The 26,274-nt window shown below is 45.5% G+C and overlaps 1 protein-coding gene across 1 annotated transcript in view; it reads right to left on the reverse strand.

The window, feature by feature from the left end:
• ROR1 (receptor tyrosine kinase-like orphan receptor 1) overlaps positions 1-26,274 on the reverse strand; it is a 53,360-nt gene that overhangs the window by 17,521 nt on the left and 9,565 nt on the right. Inside the window, exons 2-3 of the mRNA XM_010157938.1 lie at positions 23,297-23,584; positions 21,836-21,866 (exon numbers count right to left, since the gene is read on the reverse strand). Coding sequence (XP_010156240.1) covers positions 21,836-21,866; positions 23,297-23,584 — 319 coding nt within the window. The remainder of the gene's footprint in view (positions 1-21,835; positions 21,867-23,296; positions 23,585-26,274) is intronic.

Consider the following 26,274-nt stretch of genomic DNA (forward strand, 5'->3'; position numbering starts at 1 on the left):
GGTGTCCCTGCCCATGGCAGGGGGTGGGACTGGATGATCTTTAAGGTCCCTTCCAACCCCAACCATCCTGTGATTCTAAGTCCTAACGCAATGGAAGTCAATCTAAGCCTGCAGACACTGCTGACTGCGGATGGACTTAACTCACCTCTGCAAGTTCTCCACTGACCTAGTGCAGTTGGCAGGTGAAACCCACAACAGTGGCTCATGGGAAACTTCTGTGCTAATGGCAAGGCAGGTCTCAGGGTCTGGGTGCTGCCCCTCGACTCACTCCTGCCTCTCCCACTGCCTGCACCCCGCAAAGCCCTGGCAACCATTCAGTGAAGACTACACAAGAAAAAGGAAAGCGCTGGATTTTAATGACTGACAGATGATACTGCACTGTAGTGTTTTAAGAGTATTTCTTTTCAGATTTGGTTTCCACTCTGTTTTCTGTTTGGGTCTTTAAATATTTCTAGCCTTGATGTTTATCTTGGAGCTTGCCTGCTGCTTTTAGACCCTGCTGCAGTTCCCCCTGCGACAATACTTCTGGCTTCATGTAATAATAGTACCATGGTTTAAATTTACACTATACTCAGGTGTCTTCAAGTATCTGATTGCACAAAGTTTACAGAAGACTGAGTAAGAGCTTTGAAGGGTGTCCACACCAATTCACTAATGTAACGTGACCTACCCGACAGCCTGCATCAACGTGGGATGCAGCCCAGGCTTGGCCATCACCTTTCTTTCCATGGATTACAGAGGCTGTATAGAAAGATCAGCACCGTAGTAAGTTACTTCACGTCTCCCTGGGTACACCTGAACGTGAGCAAGTGCCTGTATGAGTAAAAGGACCCTGTCCCCCTGTCCTTCACATATAGTTTAAGATAGAAGTCTCAACAAGGGTCACGTAGGCGGTGCCAGAATGAGAGACCAAGTCACAGCACACAGAAAAAATTCTGAACAACTGACAAAGAATCCACTGTCATTGCTTGGGTTCATTTTCCCCCTGTTAATTTTCTTCCATTTTATGATAGCAATATTTACATCTGTCAATCCTGGGTCACCAGCAGCTTTCCACACACTGAAATGCTAACAAAGTAATAAACCAACCCCAAACCAAAGAATGGCCAGTGCAAGTTCATGCTTCTCCTCCTTTTTTGCTTCTCACTCAGACCCTCCCAACAGCTTTCTTGCTGTTACCCAACTGCACAGCAAGATCCTCCACTTGGTGTTACCCAACTGCACAGCGAGATCCTTCTCTTGGTGTTACCCAACTGCACGGCAAGATCCTTCTCTTGGTGTTACCCAACTGCACAGCGAGATCCTTCTCTTGGTGTTACCCAACTGCACAGCGAGATCCTTCTTTCCGGGATATTCTCTTTCATCCCATCTCACTTTGGCAGACTAAAGAGATAGCCATGTGTTTACAGCTCCACCTGCAAAGGTCTTACGGCGAATGAAAAAGCCCACTCGGAACAGGCAGGGCGGTTTGAGACTCGAACACCATCCACTGCTGGGTCTGGCACCGCTGTAGCACTGCTGCATCGCTGCACTGCCCGAAACGCAGGGGTGCTTCATACGTGCAACGGTGGTGCTCCTCTTTGTAAAGCTTACCCCGTTACTGATGTCTGCAGCTTCCCACAGGCCACTAACCCCCTGGCCCTCTTCCAGGTGGATCCAGTATCAGCAACAGGCAGCGGGACCGAGCGCAGCGGCACTCCCAAGGCAGCGATTCCTTAACAGAAGGTCCCCGTAGGGTTGCTTCTTAGGGGAGATACCGTAATGCATAAAAACGTGAAAGGAAAGGAAGGGAGCACCGAAACCTCTGACTGTGCACTGGGATCCCCATGGAGCTAGTTACATGGGTTGTGTCAGGCGAGATCTCTATCTCATGGCGTGACGGCTCCAGTGAATCCTGAGGTTGGTTCACCTCCCAGCGCAGCCCCGGTCTGTTGCAGCCTGACACCGGGCAGAATTTCTAATTGCCCCTGACTTGAAGCAGCAGCAGCGTGTCAGGATCCTCACGCAAAGCAGGCAACGTGCCTTGCAGCGGCAGGAAAGGAATACCAACCAGTTTGCAATTCGCTTATCGGCTCACGCTAAACCCGGCAGAGCTGCACGGTATCCACCTCACCCGAACACATCCCTGCAGTCCAGTTTCTAAAGACAACCCCTTTCTGCCAGATTCTCCCTCAAAGCCCACTTCCCAACACGCTGTCTTTTCTTTACCAGCCTTTTGCTAAATTACAAGGAACCGCCCAAATCTAACCAACGTTCCCAGCAAATGCCAGCAACGCGTCCAGGAACGTAGTTTAGCAAAAGCTTTGTAATGAGGCTTTAACATGAGTTCACTTGGGAGCATTTAATAAATTAATAGAAAAAATGAACCTTGGGAGCTCATGTTGTATTTATTTTTACAACATCCCAGTGTATTAAAAATACATATTCGGAAGGTGGCGTAATTGTGTGGTCATTTCTACCACACCCCACGGATTTCTTTCTCTCTTCTTTTTTCCCTTTTTTTCCTTCTGCTTTAAGGATTTGAATGAGCACTCAACGAGGAAGAATCATAAATACACAACTAATTTTGCTATCTTGAGCAAAACTGGGCAAACGAGAGATGTGGGACAAGGCAGGACAAAGTCCCAAATGCTGGGAGTGTCCCAAGACAAGAGTTAGGAGCATCGTTTTCTCTCCTGATGCCTGTTCCAACATCAGCCAGCTGGATACACACTCACGCTCAGCTCTGTTTGTCAGCTGGCCAGACGGGATTGTTGGATTACCGTCATTTTGGTAACCGAATCTCTAACCGACAGCAGTGTAAACCGGGGAGGGTACGCAGAGGCAGTAGGGTGAATAAAAGCAGGAAGGGAAGGGACATCGCAGCGTTTGGTGACGCTGGGAGACAGTCGTGTGGAGCCAGCGTGGGATTAAGGTGTGCTGCAAAACCAGACTGACTGATGAAGATTAACCGATTTGAAGGGTAAAAGCAAATAAACGCTGCATTATCTCTGAGATCTACCAAGTGGAGATGGAGTATCCTTGGCTCTGTGTAAAGACTGTCCAGACAGATTTTTCACTTCCAAAGTGAAAGGCATTCTGTCTTGCTTAAAAAAAAATGTTCTACCCTAGCACTAAACTAGTCAGAGCTGTTTATCTAAATAATTTATATCCAACAGCAGAGCACTGATGGGAAAACGCAGCCAACGTTGCCTAGTTCAGACAACCAAGTGCTTTATACCCTGCTCTTCCAAGGAAAAACTGCTGCTCGCTGCCGCGGGACAACAGAACTGCGAGTGGATGGATCGGCTCGCGGCACCCTGGCACGGGCAAGTCCCCCGGCATAGCCGGCGATCCGCACGGCGCCTGGGAAGACTCCTGCCTCCTCTCAGGAGCTGCAGCAAAAGGGTCCGGCTTAGCGCCCGAGCCAGGCACCTACGAATCTGCCACCTAAAACTGGGGTTATGGAGGGTGTTGGTTTAGGAGTTGAGCTTGTAATGAATGCTGATAGGTGACAGCACGGGGGGCAGAAACATGCTCTAGAAACCTTGGCAGTTAATTGAAAGGTGTATCAATAAATTATTTTTATTATTACATATATCCAACACACCCTCAGTACCTGCATTAATGCTGTATAAATTATTTGTACATTGTTAAATAAACTGTGTTTTGTTCCGTACTCATGTTCCAGCTTCACACAGAATAAAAGGAAAAGAGTTTTTACTTGGCAGATATCCCTTAAAGCAAACAGATGAATAATACTCCGTCATACTTTCCAAAGAGCAAAACCCGGTTGCTTGTGCCTCCCTTTGAAAATGGGAACATACTGGCTCTGTTTCACAGCAATATTTCAGAAATGTGAGGGCTGCACTTTACTTTGCAAAAAGAATTGCCCAAACTCACACGTCACTCTGTAATTTAAAGACAAGTTCTGTGTAATCTAAGCTATTGCTCTTTTGACACCCCTTTAAAGTGGCGGGGCAGCTAGGGTTTAAAGGGCTCGCTAGGAAAGCCTGGGCATAAAATAAAGTGTTACTAAAGCTGTCCTTGGCCATCGTTAAATTCACAGGGTTCCACAGCACCACTGATACACCTCCTTCATCAAATAAGAACAATTTTTAAAAATGAATAAGGAAATGTGACCTGCCTAAGTAACTACTCTCCTTAGTCGTTATCTCACATTCCAGACTGGTAGCTGCTTTAATGTGACGTCTCACATCCAAAATTAACAGGAGTTTGGGACGCTGTTTTGCACGGCTCAGCACGTGGGATGGCACTGAGAGGACCGGGCCAGCGCCAAGGGCACACTATGGCCATTCTCTGCTAAAACTGGGACAGACACGATCCCCCGACTCACCCCAAAATCTTACAACTACCCCAACGTACTGGTCTGAGCGTTTCTCGGGGCTGCGTATCGTTGCCCTCCCCTCCCCCTGTCCCTTCTCGTGGGAGGATTTCGGCGCTGAAGGGAGGCAGGTTTGGGCAGAGACATAAACATCCCTGGTGAGAGCTGACACGTGTTTTCTACCAGCCGCACCTGGGCAGCGCGGCAGCACCCGCCGTCGTGGGAGCTTGATAAAATGCATCTCTCATGCAATCAATCCCCTGGCAAGGATGCACCCAAGCAATTACTGTGTGCTTTTAAGAAAGTTTTACAGTGTCTCTATCAAAATGACTCATTTCGGGGAAGCAAAAGCTGCCTAGAAAAGCTCAGTGATGGTGGCCATGAATCTGAGCTAAATATTGACCAAAAATAAACCAATCGGCTGGGATGCCAGCCTCTAAGATTCACTCTTTGTCTCCCCTTAAACACTGCCTAACAACCCCTTCCCTACCCAAACTCCTGCACATCCACGGGCATTCCCGGGGCGCGGGCCGGCCGCGCTCGCTCTGCAGCTGCAGCTGGTTAGGGAACAACTCCGGTAACGGCCGGTGGAGCGTTCCTGGCAGATTTCTTACATCATTATTCAAAATGAACTGCAAATCATATGCTCGTAGTTATGGAAATGGCAGGAAACTGCTCGCACTTATGTTTTGTTTGACAAAGCTATTTTAAGGTTACATTTGGAAGGTTGTTTCGTCCAGGCTTCTAGATGCAGAGGGGGAAAAACAGGAAAATGTTTCTGAAGAGCAGTCAAGCAGGGTAAGATTACAAGTGCTAAATGTTGCCTCTTCTATCAAACCTCTGTACTGCACAGGAAAACACACTCCCCCCTCCTGGATTCCCTCACGGAGCTGCCGTGATCTCAAACACACGTTCCTTATCCGCCTCTCATCAGGCATTAACCTTTAGATAAGGAGTTTCTGATGGAACAATCATCAGCTTCACCCCATAAATCGGCTGCAGCCGCTCTGCCCCGAGTGATACCAGACTCCCTCTCCATCCCACCGGGGCTCAGGCCCTCAATCCGATGGCCCTCGGGAGCGGATGGCCAGGACTGGACCACGTCACATCCACATCCATCGCCCACGCAGCGTGAGAACGACCCTCAGCCATGGAGCCGGGAAACTGGACACAAAATAAGAGACAGGCAAAGGGACGAGAATTCCTCCAAGTGCCTCAGCCCCATCCCTCAGGTTTTTGTCCAAATCCCTAATAACTGGGACTTCTTTTGCACGCAGGTTTTATGAGCAGCCTCAAAGCGACCTACAGCCTGACTGTCGCATCACCACCAGCCACCCACGCCCAACCATCCCAGCGTGGTCCAGTGTTTCCTATACCGGTGACATCAAGCCAACAGATCCGATGGAGCTCCTCAGTCCAACATCTCCTTGCTTTCATATGCACTGAAAGTATTTAAATGACCTCTTTCACCAGGAAGCTGATATTCCCTGGAGCCCGTTCTCCAGCTATAGCACTGCCATATGAGAGAATTACTGCAGGTTTGCTTGGCGCTGCGTGAGGCTGGCAATTTCTGACACAGGAACGGGAGAATACACCACCTTCTGCCCCTCTGGGGTCTGCCAGGAGGATATACATCCGACCACAAATAGGTCATATCACAAAGTACAGACTTCAGTCTCTAGTCAGATAAAACTCCCCAATATTGAGGAATTTATTCATTATTTACTCAAAGTTACGGAGGTTGTTTAAATTTTGCTGAGCAATTAAATAAGTTGCAGATTACACTGTGCATCTCCCCCACAAATTTGACTCCTCGCCCCCCTCGCAATTTAGAGAAAAGTGCACCTCTGATGTATTAAAAAAAGAAATTTTAAATGTAAGAGAAACACAGTCAGGGTTGAGACACCTTTCAAAGGGCTTGAGCTGGACATTAAGAGCTTTATTCCCAAATATTTTATTGCCTCTCTGCAGGCATAACGGGGCCTCAGAGCGGGTGTTCATGCAACTGATACCACATGAGAGGGTCTCTTTACACCAGAAGTGTGGCATTTAATGCCTAAGGAGCTGGGTACTCCGAGGAGCTTGGTTTGAGAAAACAGCAGGGACGAGGGCACTTTGAACCCCGGTGATGCAAAGAGGGTGAGAATAAGAACAAGCTTTTAAGTAACACCTTTCTGTTTGCCTTACATTAAATCTCTCGTCAGATGTCCTTTTATGAAGCAACATGAACATTTAAAAATTTTCCAGTGAGCGTTTCTAATGATTCCTGTCTCCCCCACAACTGCTTATTCATCGCTGACGACTGAAACTGCTCTAGCGTCCAGCAAAAGAGATTTTCCGTGCTACTGTATGGCACACACCTACTTCTGCAACAGGATAGTCAAGTCTTCTGGAATAAACAGGAAATAACACACATTCATAGCTGGGAACATCAAACCCAGAAACATTTAATCCAAAGCAAGAGACACATTTTTACAGCGTAGACTATTTAAACAACGTGGGAAAGTATCTTCATTTTCAAGCTATTTTTTCCATTCTATGCATTTTTTTCTTTCTCTCCTATGGAAGGACACCCAAACTTCCCACTCTCCAGCAACATGCCTTAGAGACCTGGTTCATTCCCTGATAAATCTACTGCAGACTGTTCTTTGCCCGAGAAGGACTTCTTACAGAAGGCAATATCCCGCTCATTCCTGGGCCTCGGGACACTGCACATACAGCTTTGAATTATTCCTAACTGCTACGAAAACTTGTAAGCACCAAGAGTCAATACTGAGCACTACAAAACGAGTTTCAGGACTTGTGCAGCCCATTTTATCTCTCACTAACTCTTTCCTGCTTTACCTTATTTTCTGAAGTCACAGCTCCTCCCTCCCCTCTCCTTCCTTCTAACATTTAATTTGTCTTATGTGACTCAAATAGGTCTTTCTTCTGGCGACCTAATATTTTAACCTTAAGCATGATGAAAAACAGACTTCACAAATCTGACACTTGAACTAAAAGTGAAACACATGCCACAGCACAAGTTAATTAAAAATAATACGTATAACGTTTAGCTTGTTTAAACTATTATTTGACCAAAAATTTGCACCCATCAATAACTACTATAACCCACAATTGCTACAAAAAAAATAACAGTACCATAAGCTGAAACTCACTGCAAAAATTTGCTATATTACTTCTTTTATTTAACAAAGTTTTCCCAGATCCTGCCAGAGCTGCCGAGCTGAACTGCTGAGCTCTACTCGACGCGATGCCGGAGCACACAGCGTGGACACAGGGCCGTGGGCACGGACCCAAGGCATGAGCCCTGTACCTGCTCAGCATTTTGTGTCGCTGGTAGACACCCCACTACTAATTCAGATACCAATAATTAGTTGCAGATAATTAAATTTACAGGCATGTAGCCTTGTTCCTCTCAGTGTGGTAACTCTTGCCCTGAAACGCATGTATACGGTTCCTTTGATGTGATGGGGGTGAGGCCAGGCACCACCAAGTAAGGACAGTGGATGGAGAGCAAACACATGGAAAAAGATGACCTGAAATTCCAGACTCCTTTAAAAAATCCAGAGGAAAACATATTTTTCTAAATGGCCTTCCTAGGAATTATGTCAAAGTAGGAATAGAGCGTTTTTCTCTCCTGACAAGCAGTCTGGGGGTTGCTGGGTTTATGAGCATAATACTCATACTTCAGCTGGAGGTAACTGGTAAGTCCAAAACCGTTTTTAGCAGTTAGGCTTACTGCAAATAGTTGGTCAAGTTTAACAACTGTGAAAACATCTAAAGTTCACATAACTTGCAGGTCTGTCATAAATTCTGCTCCTGACAGACACACATAAATAGAGGCTCCTCAGCTGGGAATAGCCAGTCTGCTCGGGGTACCGTGAGTTATACTAAACTGAGAATGTCTTGTGAAAAAGATGGCTTTCGAGATAAGAAACTCATTCTAAAAACAACAAACACAAGTGAAAATATGCTTCAGTGAAAATTAAGATCTGTCCATCCATTCCCTAACAGTAATCGGATAAGGCATGGAGGAGTTGTTTGTTTTCTTTAAAAGCATTTTGCCTCTACGTAGGCTGCAGAGAGCAGCGTGAAGCAACCGCATTTCTGTAAGCGTCTCCGGGCCAAAATATTCCTATTTTGGTTAGCCCTGAGAAGGATGCCTAGCCCTAAATTCTGAAAATCCGGATTTGAAGAACTGTGTAAAACCAGCAGCTTTCTACTCAGAAACGGGCCAAATCCCTTCTAAAACTTTGGTTCTTAGAAAAATAGGCAGTCACTGCTTTTTCCCTCTGCCACCCCAAAAGAGTGAATACGTTCCAACACGCCATCCTGCCTGTTTTCTGGCAGCAGCTTGAAAAGAATTATTAAGTAAATTCTGACCTCCTTTTTTTTTAGATTTTTTTAAATTGTCATAAATGAAGATGTAAACATCTAATTTTCCAAGGCCAACTGGTTTGAAACACTACAGGCTTAAAGCCTTTGTCTGAGCAACTCAAGGGAAAGCCCAGCTTGTTTGCAGTGAGGTGTCAGTAGAAAACATGTAAGATAATGCCACTTTGCAGCTCATTTACAGCCAACAATTGGTATTCAGGGTGAAAAAACCCACTTTCCTCCCCTCATAACCAGCACCATTTTTTTATGATTCACATGGCAGAAGAAAGAAAAGGTACATATTTTTCTGGACATGTCCAAGTTTGCAGGATATGCAATTTACTGATATTTACCAACAAATAAAACTATCCCAATTGCTTTATTTAGTTTTATTATTCCAATGCATCAGCAATTAAGAATATTAATTTGACTGAATTTTGCATGAGAAGTAATTATGCCAACATGCCACATGCAGGGATGACAGATTTCTGAGGCATTTGACACTTGGGTACTTTGATGCAAACTACATTGGGATACTCCTACCAACCAGCTCTACTGTTTCTCAGCAAGAAATCATAGAATCATAGAATGGTTTGGGTCGGAAGGGACCTTAAGTTAGTGGGACATCTAGTTCCCACCCCGCTGCCATGGGCAGGACACCTCCCACGAGACCAGGTTGCTCAGAAGCAGCCCACCTCCCTCCACACAGCATGGTGGGCTGAGCTGCATGACACTAAAATTTCAGCTGTAATTCTGAAATTAATTGGTATTGATAAGGTTATATGCAAGTTATGTATTATATTAATGCATTCCCTCACTAGAAAAATATTATTTAAGATAATAGAACTGTTTCTGTAACCTTGTTTTAATAAAGTCTGTCCTGGCATAATTTTGCAGTTGTACTTCATCAAGTTTAAAAGCTGGTTTTTATCTCTGAGTAGGTGAAATGCTGGTTCGTATCAATACTAACTCTTATCGTGTCTCGTAACATAAAACATGTATTTTACAACTGCGTAAGAAATGAAACAAGGACTAAGCCAAACACCACTTTAAAAGGCATGCACACATACCATCCATGTAGTAAAGCCATTTACACGTCGAGTGTGTGAGTCGAAAATCAAAGGAAACCCTGGTATTTATACACCATTGCTCCTTTTATCCAGCTGTGGGACTTTGGCAAAACCACGATTGCCTATTTCGTCTCACAAAAACGCCTTATATGCCAAGGATGGAGCAACATTCCTGTGTCATTCACGCCGAGGGAAAATATGGAGCAGCTCCACAGAAACCCATGGAGTTCCTCTGGGTTTATCCCCCCACAGCTGAGATCAGACTGAAACAGCCACAGCTCCTCATGCCAACTGTGGCCCCAAACACGGCTCCCAACACAACACAAACATTCTCCAGATGATTCCTTCACATTTCTCAGTGCTAGAACGGTACGTTCTCTCATTATCTTTCATTATTTCAAATCTGCAAAAGACACTATGCTCCTAGAAAGCCAAATCCTCATCTGCTCCTTGTGCCTGGGCTAATTCGCATCCCCTGAGGAGGAAAAACACCACCAAATTTTAAATAAATGCTGAAAAATTACCATGACAATCAAAAATCAGACAAGGAGAAATGAGCACAGCTGCAAACAGTACAGAAGAGGCTATTTTAGTAGGCTTTTAAGTCCACGATGAAGAGATTCAGCTAGAATTCATGTTAGTTTCTCACAGGATGGAAACTGTCAACAACAATGCAGAGTAAATGTGTTTATTTAGTCATTCGTCATATAAACACAACAAAACAGTTCCTATTCCCAAAGTAACTACAGAAGATAGTAGATAGCACCTACTAAGCCCAGACCTTTTAAACACAGCCAGGTTGAGCCCGCTTGCACCGAGAACTGTGAGAGACGATGTCTCCGTGACCTCCCCACGGCTGCTGACTTAACCGCCTGCCTTGCCGCTACTCTCACGCCTCACGCAAAGACCCAAGTGGCTCTACGTCTGTCAGCCTTACACCATCCAAGACAAAACAGTGCAGTGGCTGAAACGAAGCCCAAACAACACAGGATTTGAGGCGGTAAGAGAGCTGGTGGCAATTCCCAGGAGCTTACGGGAAAGAGACCTCTCAGACGCGCTTTGGCAAAGTCAAGAGTTGGGTTGTAAAGATAACAATGTTTGTGTATTTAGAATCTTATAAAGGTATTTGACGTGACACAGCACAAGCATGTTCAGAAGTTAAAGACAGAAAAACTCAACACCCTTTTTTTTCCAAGGATGTGCCCTAGCTAATTCAAACACACCGAATTTGGAAGGTAACATACCTGTGAGCAGCACTATGGCCTGGGCAGTCCCCGGGATGGTGAGATGGAGCTCTGCAACCATCTCTTCTCACCTCTAAAACCTCCAAATCTCCAAACTAGCTGTGAACCTTGAAAGGGGATCAGCTTGCTAAGTGTTCTCGGTGCTAATGGCCAGGAAGAACTGCGGCAAAAGAATGTGCCCGTTCATCTCGAGCAAAATGGGCACTGAGAGAAATTTTATTTATTTAAAGTAAATTTACTGACACGAGACATTTGTCTGGAAAACTATGGCAGGGTAATTTTTTGCTTAACATGGATCTTTGTTGGCTCAGGCACCAGTAACAGCACCCACCTAGTAAGAGGTCAGATGATAACTGCTTTCCTTCCCCACCGAGGTAGCCACTCGTATTTTCCCGTTAACAAGATCAATAAACTTGACACATTCTGAAATTGATGATTAACTCCTTTTACAGTATTTGAAGTTGCCCAGGGTTATTGCTCTGAACAGCCACAGAGAGCATCACGTGTGTTTTGAATTATCAGCATAAATAATGTAACACCTTATAATCTTCTTCCTCGCACTTAATGATTTTGTGATGCAGTAACCCAAATTGTGATTGAGCAGGTAACTACCCACAGGCGGGCTGTACGATGATGTTATCTTTGTAGGAAAACTCATTCTGAAGGTTTTACACCGGATTGAAGCAGTGAAAGCACCGTGGGTCAACACAGATTTATTCTCAGTTTTAATGTTTTTACTAGACTGAATAAACACTTGCCCCAGGACTGAAGCCACTGGTTCTGCTAAAGGCTGCGGAAGCCCAGGGTAAACTCTTCAGTTGAGCGCGGTGTGATTGGCACGTCCTTGCAACAAGGAGCTGCACTGTTAGCTCGGGGTGAGGATTGTTCCCTCCACCTTCAGGTGGGCTTTCACAGCCCCTTCATCACGGGGCTCTTGCTCACAACGCTCCCGACGCTGGCTCATCACCACCAATGGCACTGGGTGGCCCTTTTAAGTTGCTGCTTTTCAGGTGGTCTGCACAGGAGGGACCCGTTTCGGCGTGGGGATGCCTGGGGGATGCCTGTACTCATCCCCCTGGGGAGCGGAGGAGCTTGCTCCCAGCAGGCACGCTGGGCCAGCCCAGGGGAGGTAGGACACCATTCAGGGTGGAAGGAGAAACACCCCGTAATCACCGAACCATTTATGAAACCAGAAGATCTGAAGATGCGTGGGGGGTGGCTAAGGAAGGACAATTTGCAGCTGCCTGGGCAGGGGTTTTGAGGGACAAGCAGTGGTCCAGCACACGGCTCTGGGTCCCAGGCCTGGGATGTCTCATGAGGGAAAAGACAGAGGCTTGGTGCTGAGTCCATCTGAAGGGGGTGAAGATGCATAAAGTGCCCATGGGAAGTGGGGCAGGAAAAAGGGGGTACCTATGGACAGAGACAACTTTTCATGGGGTGAAAGAAAGCCTAGGACAGGAAACAAAGCCATCGCACAGAGGACACCAACATTGCCTCTCCCCCTTCCAGTACCACGCTTCGGTTGCAATACTGTAATTATTTTTTGTTCTCTTGAATAATTCCTACCACAAGCAACCGGAGCTTTCACTCCCCTAAAGTTTCAAATGTTTCCTCTTAATTCATTTTTCAGCCCAGGGTAGCGAGGCGGCAGCCAGCAGATGAACCAAAAACCTGCTTCAGGTTTTGCCCCGATTTGAGCCACTGCATGCCGTTACGATCCGATGAACCTCCGACAGATCCCTCATTGCTCCTCCTTTTCTTGGTTCCCCATCAACGCAAACTGAAAACAGCAGAAGAGGATTTGTTTAAGGCGTATCAACACCACCCGGGCACTGAAGTAAAAGAGACTGAGATTTGCCCACTGAGGTTTTACTACCTGGTTACGCAGGATATTTTATTACAACCACAGAAACATTATAGGCCTTTAAATAGGATTTCCCTTCTAATTAAAGGCCTTACGGCGTAGGGGAATCTCGCTGTACTTTGGAGATGACCTCAGACATGAACTGGTTTCTGGGATGTTTGGCTACTTCTGGATTTCACGCCTTACACCTGACCCGCTCCCGCAGCTGCACAAACTGCCAGAAGCCCAGGAAAGTGCTGCAAAGACATCTGACCACTAGAAACTGCTGGTTTTTAAGTAAAACAAGACCATACAAGACTTTAAAACATGCTCGCTCCATGTGACAGCAGTTCAATTTTCTCTTTTAGGAATAATAAATGTATTTTTAATAAAGACGACTGATTCACAGTTCCATTTGTCAGTTTTCTTAGTTACCTTTAACTCATTCCATGGCACCTAGAAATCGTTTTATACAGTAAGTACGTGACACAGGTTGAACAATTATTTCCCTTCTTTCCTCCTATGTCTCCAGACCTTTACACCCACCTCCCCTGACATCCACATCAGCCAACCGTGCTAATGAGGCAACAGCCGGACAGGAGAAACGCAGCTTACGTATTCTCCTGCAACACCAAAGTCTTATGTTGACTGTCTCATCCCACCGCAGGCTCCTGAGGAGGGAAATCAAGAAGGTTGGCTTCCACTCTTTTAGCTTTTTGTTGTGTTGTGGGGTTTTTTAAACTGCTTAAGACAAAATAGAATGGAAAGCTCCAGAAGCCTGGGACCAGGAGGGAGGAGGCTCTGGCACTTGGGCTACATCGTAAAATACTCCTCTCCTCCCGCAAACAACAGTGTTCATCTCTATTTTAGCAACTCTCAGATGAAGAGCCAGTGAAGAGCCATTCACTGGGTTGTGAATACACACAAATAAAACAAGACCAATAATCTCTGCCAGAAAATGTAAGATACCGTCTTGTCCGAGCGTAGCACAAATCAGGTCTAATCCCATGTGAATCAGAGACGGTCTAAAGCACATTTCATTCTTTGCCCTCTCTGAGGACAAGACATATATTGAGGGCAAGTCCTTTCCAAAATAAAGCAGCACAAAGAGAGGCTCTGTTTAGCCAGTACAGTAACCTGACCCAATCCAGGAAGGGTGAAATTAATTGTAATATTGTCAGATCTTGCCTCACAGCCCTGGGGCTCAAAGGAATCCTTGTAAGTCATTTGAATTGCTCATACAATTAGAGCTAAATGAGATTTTTTTTTTTTTGGATGAAAATTGTCTTCTAGAGAAAACATCTTCTGAAAACTGGAATGTTTCACAAAAACACAGTGGTTTGGACAAAATTGCTGCTGCAATCTTTTAGCAGCTCCAGAAGGAATTTTTGGGTTGGCTTCAAAATGGTTGTTATCTGGACTGACCACATGAAATATGGGAAAGCCCAGTTATACCTCTGCTCTAAAGCAGAGCCAGCGTCTTCCTTCTCTCAAGTGAGCAGGGCTAGGGGCTATGCAACATTTATTTAGCGAGAAAAATGCGTAATGGCCTCAGCTTCATCTCAGCATGGAATAAAACCAGATAATGAAGGCTCAGTATTTTTAATCAAATCCCATACTTTTTTCCAGCTAGTCTTAGCTGCAGCCTTAATGTGGAGCTTAGTAGCTCGGGTCCTGTGTCCTGGGTGGACTGAACCCCTATCCAGACAACTTCTGTCAGGGAGTCCAGTGGGAAAAAGGCCTCTGTGTGACATTAGGGGTGTATAGCCTTAACAGGAACAGTACTTGGCAGGTCTGACTGCCTGTTTTAACCCACAAGTCTCAGTTTATTGTCAGACTCTGTCAGACAACTGTGCATAATGGGTTTTTTTCAAGAGTTAAAGAGTATCTCCACAAACAACACCCTGAAGGCGGCAGGAGATGATCAGTGTAAGTAATGCAACTTTTCAGCCTTTCCTCTTCTCGTTTTTCTCCTTCTGTTGCTGAACAGAACAAACTTCAAAATGATTCTCCCTTGATCCTTTTTAAACAAACCAGGAAGATACACACGCAGGCTGTAACCTGGGGTCAAATTATCTAATTACAGGATTTCTTTAAGTGTTTGTATAAACACTGACAATTGAGATCACCAATTAGGGAAAAGAAAATCTACCCTCTACCTGCACTTCATGTATCGGCCCTCCAGGTTCCTGCGTGGGATCTGAAATGTTCCTAGATCCATTAAAAATGACAATAAGGTATCTGAGCCTAGTTTACGACGAGAGCGTAAATTCACCTTTCAGTGTTACCCTCAGCCTTTCTCAAGCAAGCTCATTGCAACAGGACTAATGCAGCAAGGCTAAACTGACCGGCTAAGAAGTAGCTACATATAAAAAGGTGTAAGACCTGATCCAGTATTTCCAAAATGCTGAAAGCTGAGCACTTCCTAAGCAAGTAAATCACAGTTTTACCTTCACTTCCACCGTGGGTTGTCATACACGCACGATGCACGCTGCCTACCTCCTGACCTCTGAAACTCATTCACCGCATAAAGTGCACTGGTCACGCTGATTTTTTCCGTCTGTTCGCATGAGCAGCAGGAACTGGCACAAGAACTGTGTTACCAGTCCTTGAGGCACGCCACCTCACAGAGCTGAGAACTGATTTTGCCAAGAAATGAAACGGCAGCGCTTCTGCTCCCGTCCTGCGGTACCAGAGCAGCTGCTGAAGTGAGCTGGGAGCAGGATGCTGCACTAAGCTGCCTGCATAGACCTGTGTTTGAAAAAGGTGCGGTGAGCAGGACACGGTGCCGCCCGTAAGCAGACAACGTGGCTGCAGGATGAGTGGAACAAAATGCTGGGATCAAGTTCTCAACTCCCCCAACCTCCTGGGGTCTTGCTATTGATCCTGTGTGCAATGTCAGGGGTTACTGACTATGGAACTGGGTTGCATTGAAGCCTCGCAGAAATAAAAGTATAAATACTCTTCAAATGCTGGCTGTAGCATTCCACAAAGGCCATTTCTATACCAAACATTTATGTGACTATGTAGTTGCTACGGGTGATCCTGTGCAGAATGAAAACAAATCCAGTTCTTAATAGCACATTGTCTTTTCCCTAGTAGTATAAAAATGCATTTCATACTCCGGCTCCTGATGTCCAAGCCATAATGGACTTTACTCATTTTTCCCTCCCCTCTTAAAAAAATATTGACATCAGCGAAATTAATTTGTTTTCAGATAAAACAACGACGTCTCCGTGTTGTGTCATACCTTTCCTTCGTGCCGCATGAAGACAGAAGGGCTTTCTGTTTGCACTACAGGCAGATAAGGGTTGAACACTTCAGCTAAAATTGGTAAAAATACTTATCAGATACCCTTTCAAAAGTGAAAAGCCCTTTCTAAGGTCAACCTGGCTCTGAACTACAGGCCAGTTTCTTTTCTGTAGACTTATCACAGTATAAAAACACATTTTAACCCACTTCAGTGGTAAGAGCTCTGTGGCAAAGAACTGGGATTTTTGAAGCACTGCTCACATGAAAACCAGTGGGTGATGCACACCCACAGCAAAGAACCACCATCCAGCGGCACAGGTTTTGGTCTGCACCTCCAGAGCTGGAGCTCGGTTCTCTATTTCGTTACAGGGCTGCCCATGCAATATCCTGGGCAAACCAGCCCAGCGTGTCAAACCCAGGCGAGGTGACCAGTGTGACCGTGGCTGCATCTGAAACAGCACAAACAGCTGCAGTTCAGGCAACTGAAACACTTTTTTAATCTTACTCTGGCTCAGTTTCCCATCTGGGAGATAAGAGGTGGGAAAGAGGCAAAGGATCCTGGGATTCGCAGATAATGTGTATATTTAGCTACGTAAGTACCTTGAGGTAGATAAAAAGCACTAGAAATCTGCCTATTATACAAGACACAAATACAGCTTCCTAAACCCCGTACGACATTTACCCAGATGTTTTAATTTACTTCTGCTTGCTCAGAAAAGCCCAAGAGCATGTCCCCTCCTAAAGCAGCCACCTTGCTGACCGCGATGCTACAGGAATGTCGCAAGGGAAATCGCAGCAGAATAATCAGAGCAAGGGAAAAGGTGAGACAGTGGCAGAGCAGATAAGCGTGCACCAGATCAAAGACCCAGTGAAGAGGACAAGCCCAGCTCTCCCTGGAAACATGTCATTTCCAGGACTGGCATGCTCACAGCAGATAATCTGACTCCTCGAGCCTGGCAAAACGGGGGGAGTCTTATTTTCACTTCCATGAAGTAATGCAGCAGGACGTAACATGGTTTCTGTCAGCATCAGCCACTCAGACTCCAGCTTCATACCGCGTGATTTTTTTGCACAAATCTATTTATATTGGCCTCCACACAGCATATCCCACTTCAGGTTTGCGTCTCAGATGCTGTCCGCTGCATGCACAGGCTCTTGCTTCACCCCGCAGTGGGGCCATAAAAGATCCCCTGACGAAACTCGTGGGACTTGCCTCCAGTCCTCACTCAAAATTTCCACCGTCACCAGGCAACACGGAGGTAGATTCTACGCCAGCCAAGAAACATGTTACAGGCCTGGAAATCAATACACCTCCTTCACCACGATCCTGGGGGTCTCAGGATGCTGCTGGAGTGGCTCTTGCCTCTTTATCGGCATTTTCTGAACATTTTTGAAATGTGCTCACGACACCAGAAGTCCACGGGAATATGCAACAAAGAACATGCAAAGCATTTTCCTGAACTCTTCCCACTGGACTATACTCCAGCAGGGTTTATCTAGCTCATTTTTAGACTGAACCATGAGAAAAGGCATTTTTGAGGGTTTTTTCCCTCTGTGGCAGTTCTTGAACAGAGTGTAAGCACGCTCCATCTCCTCTAATTTCAGCAACTTGCGCCTAGGATTTTTCCTGGAGTGCCTGAAGTTCAGGGCAAGAACAGGGCCATCGCTCCAGGTAGTGGAAACAGTACAGGATGAGAGAAAAAGGACAACAATAATAATGGAAAAGACTGGGCATATAACCATTTTTCAGGCCAAAGTATCTCTATTGTTACATTAAATTCTCTCATCTCCTGTAATCTGCTGTGCTCTGACCTCAGCCCTTTCTGATTTCGACCTCCGCAGCAACTGGAGAGATCTGAGGTGAAGATACGAACTTCTGCATCCTTAAAGGACCAAACCTTGCCGTGGATGATAGATAAAATGTCGGTTTCAAAGTAATGCGAAGCATGGGAGCTTCAAAAATGTTCAAGTTATGCTTTTCATGAACTTTTTAGATGCGATGGCTACAGCTGTGCATGTATATGTGTGTACAATATATACACACAGAGAAATACTCAATGCACAAGCACACACCAACACGAGCTAACAAGCAAAATGCTCCCTTTGATCCTCCTCAAATTATTCAATCGATTCCAGTTTGCATTCATAAATTCCATGGAAAAAAGAGGGGCTAGATTAGCTGATGGTGGCCTTGTACACCAAGAGCCATCAGGAACTGACTTATCTGCCAGAAGAGCCCCCCTACACACACCCCCGAGTCCTGCCTGTTGCAGAGGTGCCCTTGACACCATCCACTTTAGGGAAACTATTCCAGTAGTCCAAGAGCCGGCAGCCAGGTTCCTGGGCACGCATCCGGACTGGGGGCCGGAGGCATTCGCACTCTCCCCACAGCTCCCTGAGCTGCTTGGAGTTGGCGCTGTAATCTGTAGCACCTTCCGGCAAGACGGGAGATAAAATCACGATTTATTTATAAAGCAGGAGCGTGGGTTGTTGTGTTTGGGTTCGTTACACAGAAACAGCTTCTTCAAGCTGTGTCAGAGGCAGAGCAGCAGAGCACGTTAGGGGAATGTAACTCCGCGGCCTCGCAGAGAAGGGCTTTGGAGCTGACCTTTGCCAAACACGGGAGAGCTGAAGGACGGACGTTCAGGTCAACCGGAGCTTTCCACTGCAGCAGTACCTCTGTTTCTTGACATCCTCATGGACTGCAGTGTGTTTCTGCTAGATTTCCTTTCATTTGCTTCAGACTCATTTGCAAATCAGACTTTTACAGAATTCATCCACGTAACCTTTTTATTTTTAAGTTACAGTTGGCCCATCCACTTTTCTGCCACCACATCAGAGCGGAACTCTGCACCTCGAAACTATGTGAAGGAAACACTGAGCATATGGATTTTTTAAAAACACAATCTTCAAATTAAATCCTTAAATGAACAGAACCTTCCACTCATGGTAGACTGATAAAGACAACATGGGAAAAGCATGCGGCCACTTGCCATCGATTTTGTTCACTGCCTTATCACAGGAGAAGAAACTCAAGCTGATGAGGCACAAACACTATCCAAGTACGAGTTTTCATTTCCCCAACATCCTTCAAAGTGCTCTCCATTGTTAGCCTTCATTTAACCACCGTAAAATAACACAACACGTCCCTGCGATGACGTACGCTGAGCGTCCTTTTGCTCAGCGCAACACCAGCGGTCAGCCAGCAAGCAGGGGGAGAGACAGAGGTTCCCGTGAATGTATTTTGGGGGACCGGAGCGAGCTGGACCCAGGGAACCACAGCTGCTTTAGCCAAAGCGCCAGGACCAATGCCCTAACTGCTGGAAAAAAGGCAGGAAGTTATTTATGACCCAGCTTCCAGGGCTATTCCTGGACAAAGTGTTTCCCCATAGGACTCCCATGAGTCTTAAACAACGGGGAGGCAGGTCGACCTATCACCCTCGAACTTGAAAACTGAGGCTGGCTTAGATGGGGGTTGTTTTTCACAGATAAAGGCAGGTTTTTCTTCTGATGATACTTATTGCTTATCTAACAGCAACGAGGAGTCCTAAATTGGCGTCAAGACTACGAAACAACCTAACAGCCTGAGGGCTGATGCATTCCAAGGGTCCCACAGCCTGAAGAAGGCTCCAACTTCTCTTCCTATTTGAAGAGATTTGCAATCAAAATACCAGGAAAATTATGTTTTAACCTCTAGTACAACTTAAATACATTTTTCAGAGAAGAAAAGGTAGCAGAGCTGTACAAATGCTCTTGCCCTGTGCTGGAGGTTTTGCTGCCTTTAGCCGGCTGCCCTTCAAAGGTTTTTGGTGACACCTACGTAATGTGGGATCACTCCTACCAGTACTCGAGATCTTGTCTGCACGGGAAGAACAGCAATGAACAGCTCTCGAGGCAATTTCCCTCCTGCATTCCACATTTCTCCTGGCAATTTCGCTTCACACAGCCAGCCCCATCCCACCCCGGCGACCCGTAAGGCTCTTGCACTCGTGCCACCAGCAGCAGATGTGAACCAGCTTCACGACAACGTACACTGACCTTTTTATTTTACTCCAATTTAGTATGAGTTCCAAGTTTATAATTTCTTTGTCATAAGCTCCTTCCTGATTCTCTTATTTCACAGATTAAATCTGGCTAGCTTCTACAGGAATGTAAATGTTCTCCATTCAGGAAAATGGAGATCTCTCTGCACATTCCTTTGGGTATGTTTCTCTCACATGTTTAGACCACTTACTAGACAGAGCCCACAACGTCCCACAGTAATGAAGTGTGATTAAATATCTTTTTTGGTAACAGAATTATAAGGCACAATTATAAAGTCAGCTGTTAAAAAGGACTATGAAACAGGGCATCTCACTTTTTCCCACCTTTCCACATCCTTTGTGTTTGTACATACTATACTGATGGGCAGTGAACACCAAAATCAAAATGAAAATCTTGGATTAAGTCACATAGAAATCACTTCTTTTCTGACCACCAAGGCGGTGTTGCTTAACCCTACAAATTTCAGAAAGCCAAAACTAGGTGGAAGCAGACACAAAATACACATCTCCTCAACTCCAAACTGCTGAAGAGCCCTCACAACAGCCTACAACAGCCCTCACCTCCCACAGCACCACGCAGCTTTCCTCCCCAGGACACCGCAAACACAGAGCGGTGCCTAAGCCTGAGCCAAGAGCTCCCCTCCCAAGACAAACTCGGTAACTTCACGCCAGGTACCTTCAAAAGGGAAAACAAACACATCGTGTGATGTTCCATTAGAGGGCATCCTAGCATGTCCTTTTGTGGTCAGATGCTTCCCCTAATTTAGATCAGTACTCGGTGAAGGATCTTCTATAAGGACTGCAAGGAACATTCGCATCCCCAAGCTTTTGCATCCTTGTAATCATATTAATAGTTTCATTTCATGTTTTAGTTGGCACTGGGTTTCTCTTCTAACGGTGCAGCTTCCCTCACCAGGAGAGCCGGGTTTCCAGTTCTGCTCCATGCATGCAAGGTGTGAACAAGTTGGACACACTATCCCAGAATTAATTTCCAACTTCAGCACAGTTGAAAACAACAAGGGACTATACGTGTGAGCAAGTCTGATTATGTATTTTGAAAGCAGAGGGGAAGATAAATGTACGTTCTCAAAACCTACCAAAGACAGAAGTTCCACTGCCAAAATGCAACGACGTGCCATCTGCTCAGACCCAGCAGCAGGAACCAAACCTGAGCTTCAGGATACAGGGAGCTGTTTTAAAACACTCCCACTACTCCCACCCACAGACTCGATCTTCAAAAACTCAGTAAGACAGTTTACTGATACAGGTACAGATACAGCGACAGTTTACAACCATCAGTCCCCTTAAAATTGGTAAGAAGTCCCTAGGTAGCAAAATCTACTTGTAGTGGTAAGTACTTTCTGGATTGGGCCATGACATGTATGAAGATCAGCTTCTACTCATACCTGTAGCTCCACAGAAATCAGTTCAAAGACTGAAGGCACCAGAGGATCTAAAGGTAATAATATTGGAAATTAAGAAGTCTAGGGCAAGAAATTGGAGTTGACATGATAACACGAAAATACATCTACGAGACAGATAACTCAGTTATAATAAATTACCATCCTATCTGACTTAAAGTGGAACGTAAAAGTGCTCCTGTCACACAAAATGAAAAATGAACTCCTGACTGCTGAAATGCAAGATTAATGAATCGACATAACAGACATGAAACAACTTACGATGATCCTGGGCTTGCTGTTGGCGGGGGACCTGGAAAAGTGACAGAAGAAAAACAGCGTGATGAGTTATGGTGAGGTAGCAAGCAGGAAGCTTTTGAAAACCTTTTAAAAGATAAAAGTAACAGCCTGTCATGTTGGATGTGGTTTATGTAGTTTAACAGACGAGTCGGAGGTTCTCAGGACCGAAGACAAGACCGGATCCTGCAGCAGTGATTGCAAAATGCCGTCGACGAGGACAGCGAAAAGGCGGGGCACCCATCCTGCAGTTCAGCTGCCTCTCGGGCCATCACCGAAAAGGTTACGGCAACCCACAGGAGGCTTGTACCAATGCATGCTGTAATCATAACTGGGAGAATACAGCACCACTTCCCCCTGTCAATCTTCATTAATTATCAGGAGTGCCTCCGAGGCCTGCTTCAGATGCACTGACCACATCTGCCCAGCAGTTTGGCTGGGAGGGTTCGGTTGTTACTGCCCTCGGAGCGGGGATTTCGGCAGCTGCTGGAAGGGCTGAGCGAGCCGGAGCGCATGTTCACCAGCACAGCGCGGACGGACGAGTCGGCTGTAGCAGATCTCAGGGAACTGCATACTGATAAGTATTTGCTCTAGAAACCAAATTGTGAAATTAAATATTGCTCCAGTCAGAGAAAAAAGAGAAATACTCGCAGTTTTCTACGGGAGCATCTACTGGAGTATCACTGCTCAGATAACAGTCTACATTTCAGACACCAGCTAAAGGACAACAACTGCCTTTTGAGGGAACTTCTAATGATTTATTTCTTACTAGAATTTAGAAAATGTGGGAGATTTATGAAAAAAGACTATGGAACTCATCACATACATCATTCATTGTGTGTTATCTGCCCAGTTCTGAAGAGGATTAGCTAGGAGTCTGTGCAAACATCTTCATCTCGGTGAATTATTTCCCTCTGAAGGTGGAAAAGACATACAAAGCCCATTTCTTGTTTGGAGTCCCCTCAGTTTTAAGATCAACTCTGAAGGCAATTATCTCAATATAAACTTTGACTTTGAAGAAAAAGTGCTTATTTTACCTGACAGGGGTGTGTGTGTATATGTATGTCACTAACGTGCCTCCAATCTACACTGCAAGCTGAAATTTCTCACGTCCTGCAGACAAAGGAGGTCACTCTGGCACTCGAGAATAAGGTAAATTTTTTCTTGTCTGGTCCGAATCCACTTAGAAACATATTAATGAACCCTGATGTTCCGTGACCCCTGCGTTTCAGTCCTGCGTCCAGTAGTTTTTTATACAGTAAAAGCCACCGTGACAGCTGACAACACGGGCACCACAGCTGAGCAAAGAGCAAGGCAGCGAGGACACGCTGCCATCCCAGAAACAGGCTGAATCAGACCGGTAGACTACATCTACCTTAAACACACCCTTCTCCACAGGTGTTTCTCTAAGCAACAGCTTGAACACTTTAAAAGGAGAAAACTTACCAAATTTTACAAACAGCACCCCGGTTGTAGAAACAGTCTTTCTGCCGTTAGTCGCAACACACTGGAAGTAGCCAGTATCCGTAGTGTCCAGGTTCCTTATTCGCAGTCGAGACCCATAGCTCGTGGCACGGAAGGAGATCCTCCGGGGTTCTTGGACAACCGGCGCGTCGTTTTTCAGCCAACGGACCGTCGGAGGAGGATTGCCGGAGACTTTGCAGTGCAGCTCTGCGGTCTGGCCAAGGGTGGTCGTTATGTTATTCATAGGTTCATCGAGCGTCAAGAAGTAGTCTGGGCATGAAAAGGAAAAAAAGGGTGAATAAAGAAATTCAGCTCAGGAAATGTCATTTTACAGAAAGGTTGTGCTTGTCTTTGAAAGGGAAACAAAGGAAGTGGCTATCGGGGTTAGCAGAAAACGGTAACACTTGTTAATTGATGTTTCAGGGCAGGCAATGGGTCCCACAGAGTTTTCATGGCAATAAAAGGCACAAATTTTGGAAATCCCATTGCACTGTAATGCTGTATTTCTTGAAGACATCTCTTCCTTCACACACACATGGATCGTCGTTGCTTTCTCAACAGCACCCTGCTTGGCTTGACTTAACACAGAAAAAGGAGGTAACGCTGCTTCTTTCTGTTCTTTTATTTCTCCTTTTTGCTAACCAATAAACATGAAAACCATATCAGAAATCCAGCTGCTCATTCTGATGCTTCTGCCTACGCAGATCTGCCCCCACTCACGTCAGGACTCACAAAATACAGCAGGATATGGGATGAATCACTCAGCAGTGCAGCTCTCAGAGCCACCTTCAAGCGATTTGCAGAGTAGTGCAGACAGTACGTTGTCAGGGCACTAACGGTACAGAGGAGGAATAACGATCATAACGAGGGGACAAAGAGGCTTTTCTCAGTCAGTATTTCCCTTGCCAAGAATATTACAGTTTATCTTAAATATAAAATATAAAATGATAGGTGCAAGCAGAAGATCAAGAATTCTTTTGTTAAGGCAGAGAATGTTAGATAAAAATTTAGCAAAATTAATCTCTTCTAATCCATTCTTGAGCATCGCCTTCTCCTGTCAAGTGCTATTTCATTCTGCATCGTTCAGGAAGAGGACTACTTCTAGTTAACCATATTCAACATGTAATTAAGTCCGTTAAAGGCAGGGAGCGAGATGGATTGGGTACAGGAGTGGAACACACAGGCTTTCATCTCCGTGTCACAGGTTCAAATCTAACAGCGGTCATTACTGCCCAAACCCCATTATCATCTGCTGGCTGGCTCAGCAGGGCGGCCGAGGAATGAGAAATCCAAAGGCTGTGCTCCGTTCCTGCACACACAGAGCCAACCCGGGAGGTCAAGGAGAGCCTAGCAGTAAGCAGACCTGTGCTGGGCTGTTTGTGCTCCCCCGTTCTCAGGTCCATCTACCGTTCACTCCAGCAATAAGCCTGCCTGAAAGCATGAACAAAATCTGCAGCACGTACAAAAACAGCTCAGCCGACTAACTTGCCCAATTCACTTCCCTAATAATTTACTTGAACCATATCATGAAGCTACTCCCTTTGTTATGTTTTGTGCATATCAATATCTCTTTCCTTTGCATTTAACCTGTTTAGCACGTAAGCTCTTACCCTGTATCTGCACAGCACTTTCAACAAGGCGTCCCCGTTCTCATTCGGTCCCGAGGAGCCATAGGATAAACGTTTAGCACAAAGGAACTGCCCACACACACGTTTTCTTCACTGATCAACCAGTTTTATAACGTACAGGTATGAAACTGTGAAATATCTGACTGCTAGCCACGCTCCCATGGATCTAATGAGCTAGGAAATCTATGTATGATGTACAAAGGGCAGAGATGCCAGCCCTCGGAGAAGAGAGACAACAGGGTACGATGTCTTTTTCCAGGGGTGTCAGACTGGCCTTTTAGCTCTCCAGAATCATTTCTGCACGCTTCATAGCAAGACCAGAAATGTTTCTGTCTCACTATCTTAATAAACTCAACGGGAAGCGTAATCAAAGTCTTGGGTTCTCTCCACAATCTGGGTTTAATAAAGTCACACTAATAGCAGGGAACTGGACAACCGCATTTAATTATCCCACGTAACATCGTACACCACAGTCATTGATAGAATTCCTGATTACACTTCGAAGACTGGTTCAGACATCTTCAGTACAACAGTCAGAGAACAGAATGGCCTCAGTCCTGTGATGGTCTGGCTGACAAACAACCCTGTAAATACAGTATTTTAAAGGTCCCATGGAATACAGGAGGGGCGAATAAAGGAGTAAGAATGTAGGGTAGGTTTCCAAAGGATCCAGAAAATCCAGAAAAGGATTTTAAAGTATCAACAGCAACAGTCAGTAAAAACGTATGGCTGTAATGCAAGAGCTATGGTACAAACAGACATAGCCTCTCAGCGTCAGGAGCTTCTCTAAGTGTTCTCCACCTTCTTCCCTGAACTACTACTGAGACACTAAACCAAAATGCATCTGTTAAATTCCCTCAAATCCACAAATTTTACAGCCAAACCATAAATCAGAACAAGCGGCTGACCTGAGATGGGATTTAAACAGGGCAGGTTTCAAGCAATTGGAAGACTTTTCCCACAGATAAAGTAGTTCTGTAATTGAAAATGAGCTGCAGGTCTTCCAAAAAGCCTTGGACTGTTACTGAGGCATACAAAATGAGGACCATTCCTTCCCTGGCATGCACAAAAACCATCCATTGCTGCCCTTGGCCGGTGTGGAGGGGCCAAGAGAAGCACAGTTTTATTTTCAATACTTGTGTGCATCTCTCACCTAGCAAAGCCACCAAAGCTACTGCCATCATCCTCTCCCTTTAGTAACAACGGCGCAAAGAACATATAAAATAGTTCCTGCCTGCAGCCAGGTTTCTGTCCAGCCCCTCCTGGTGCCATCAGCATTAACTTCTTCTCCAAAGGCCAAGAAAGCCAGCAATAAATCCTCCCGTTGTGCTT

This window comes from Eurypyga helias, unplaced genomic scaffold (genome assembly GCF_000690775.1).
Source record: "Eurypyga helias isolate BGI_N326 unplaced genomic scaffold, ASM69077v1 scaffold12948, whole genome shotgun sequence".
NCBI classification, from domain to species: Eukaryota; Metazoa; Chordata; class Aves; order Eurypygiformes; family Eurypygidae; genus Eurypyga; species Eurypyga helias.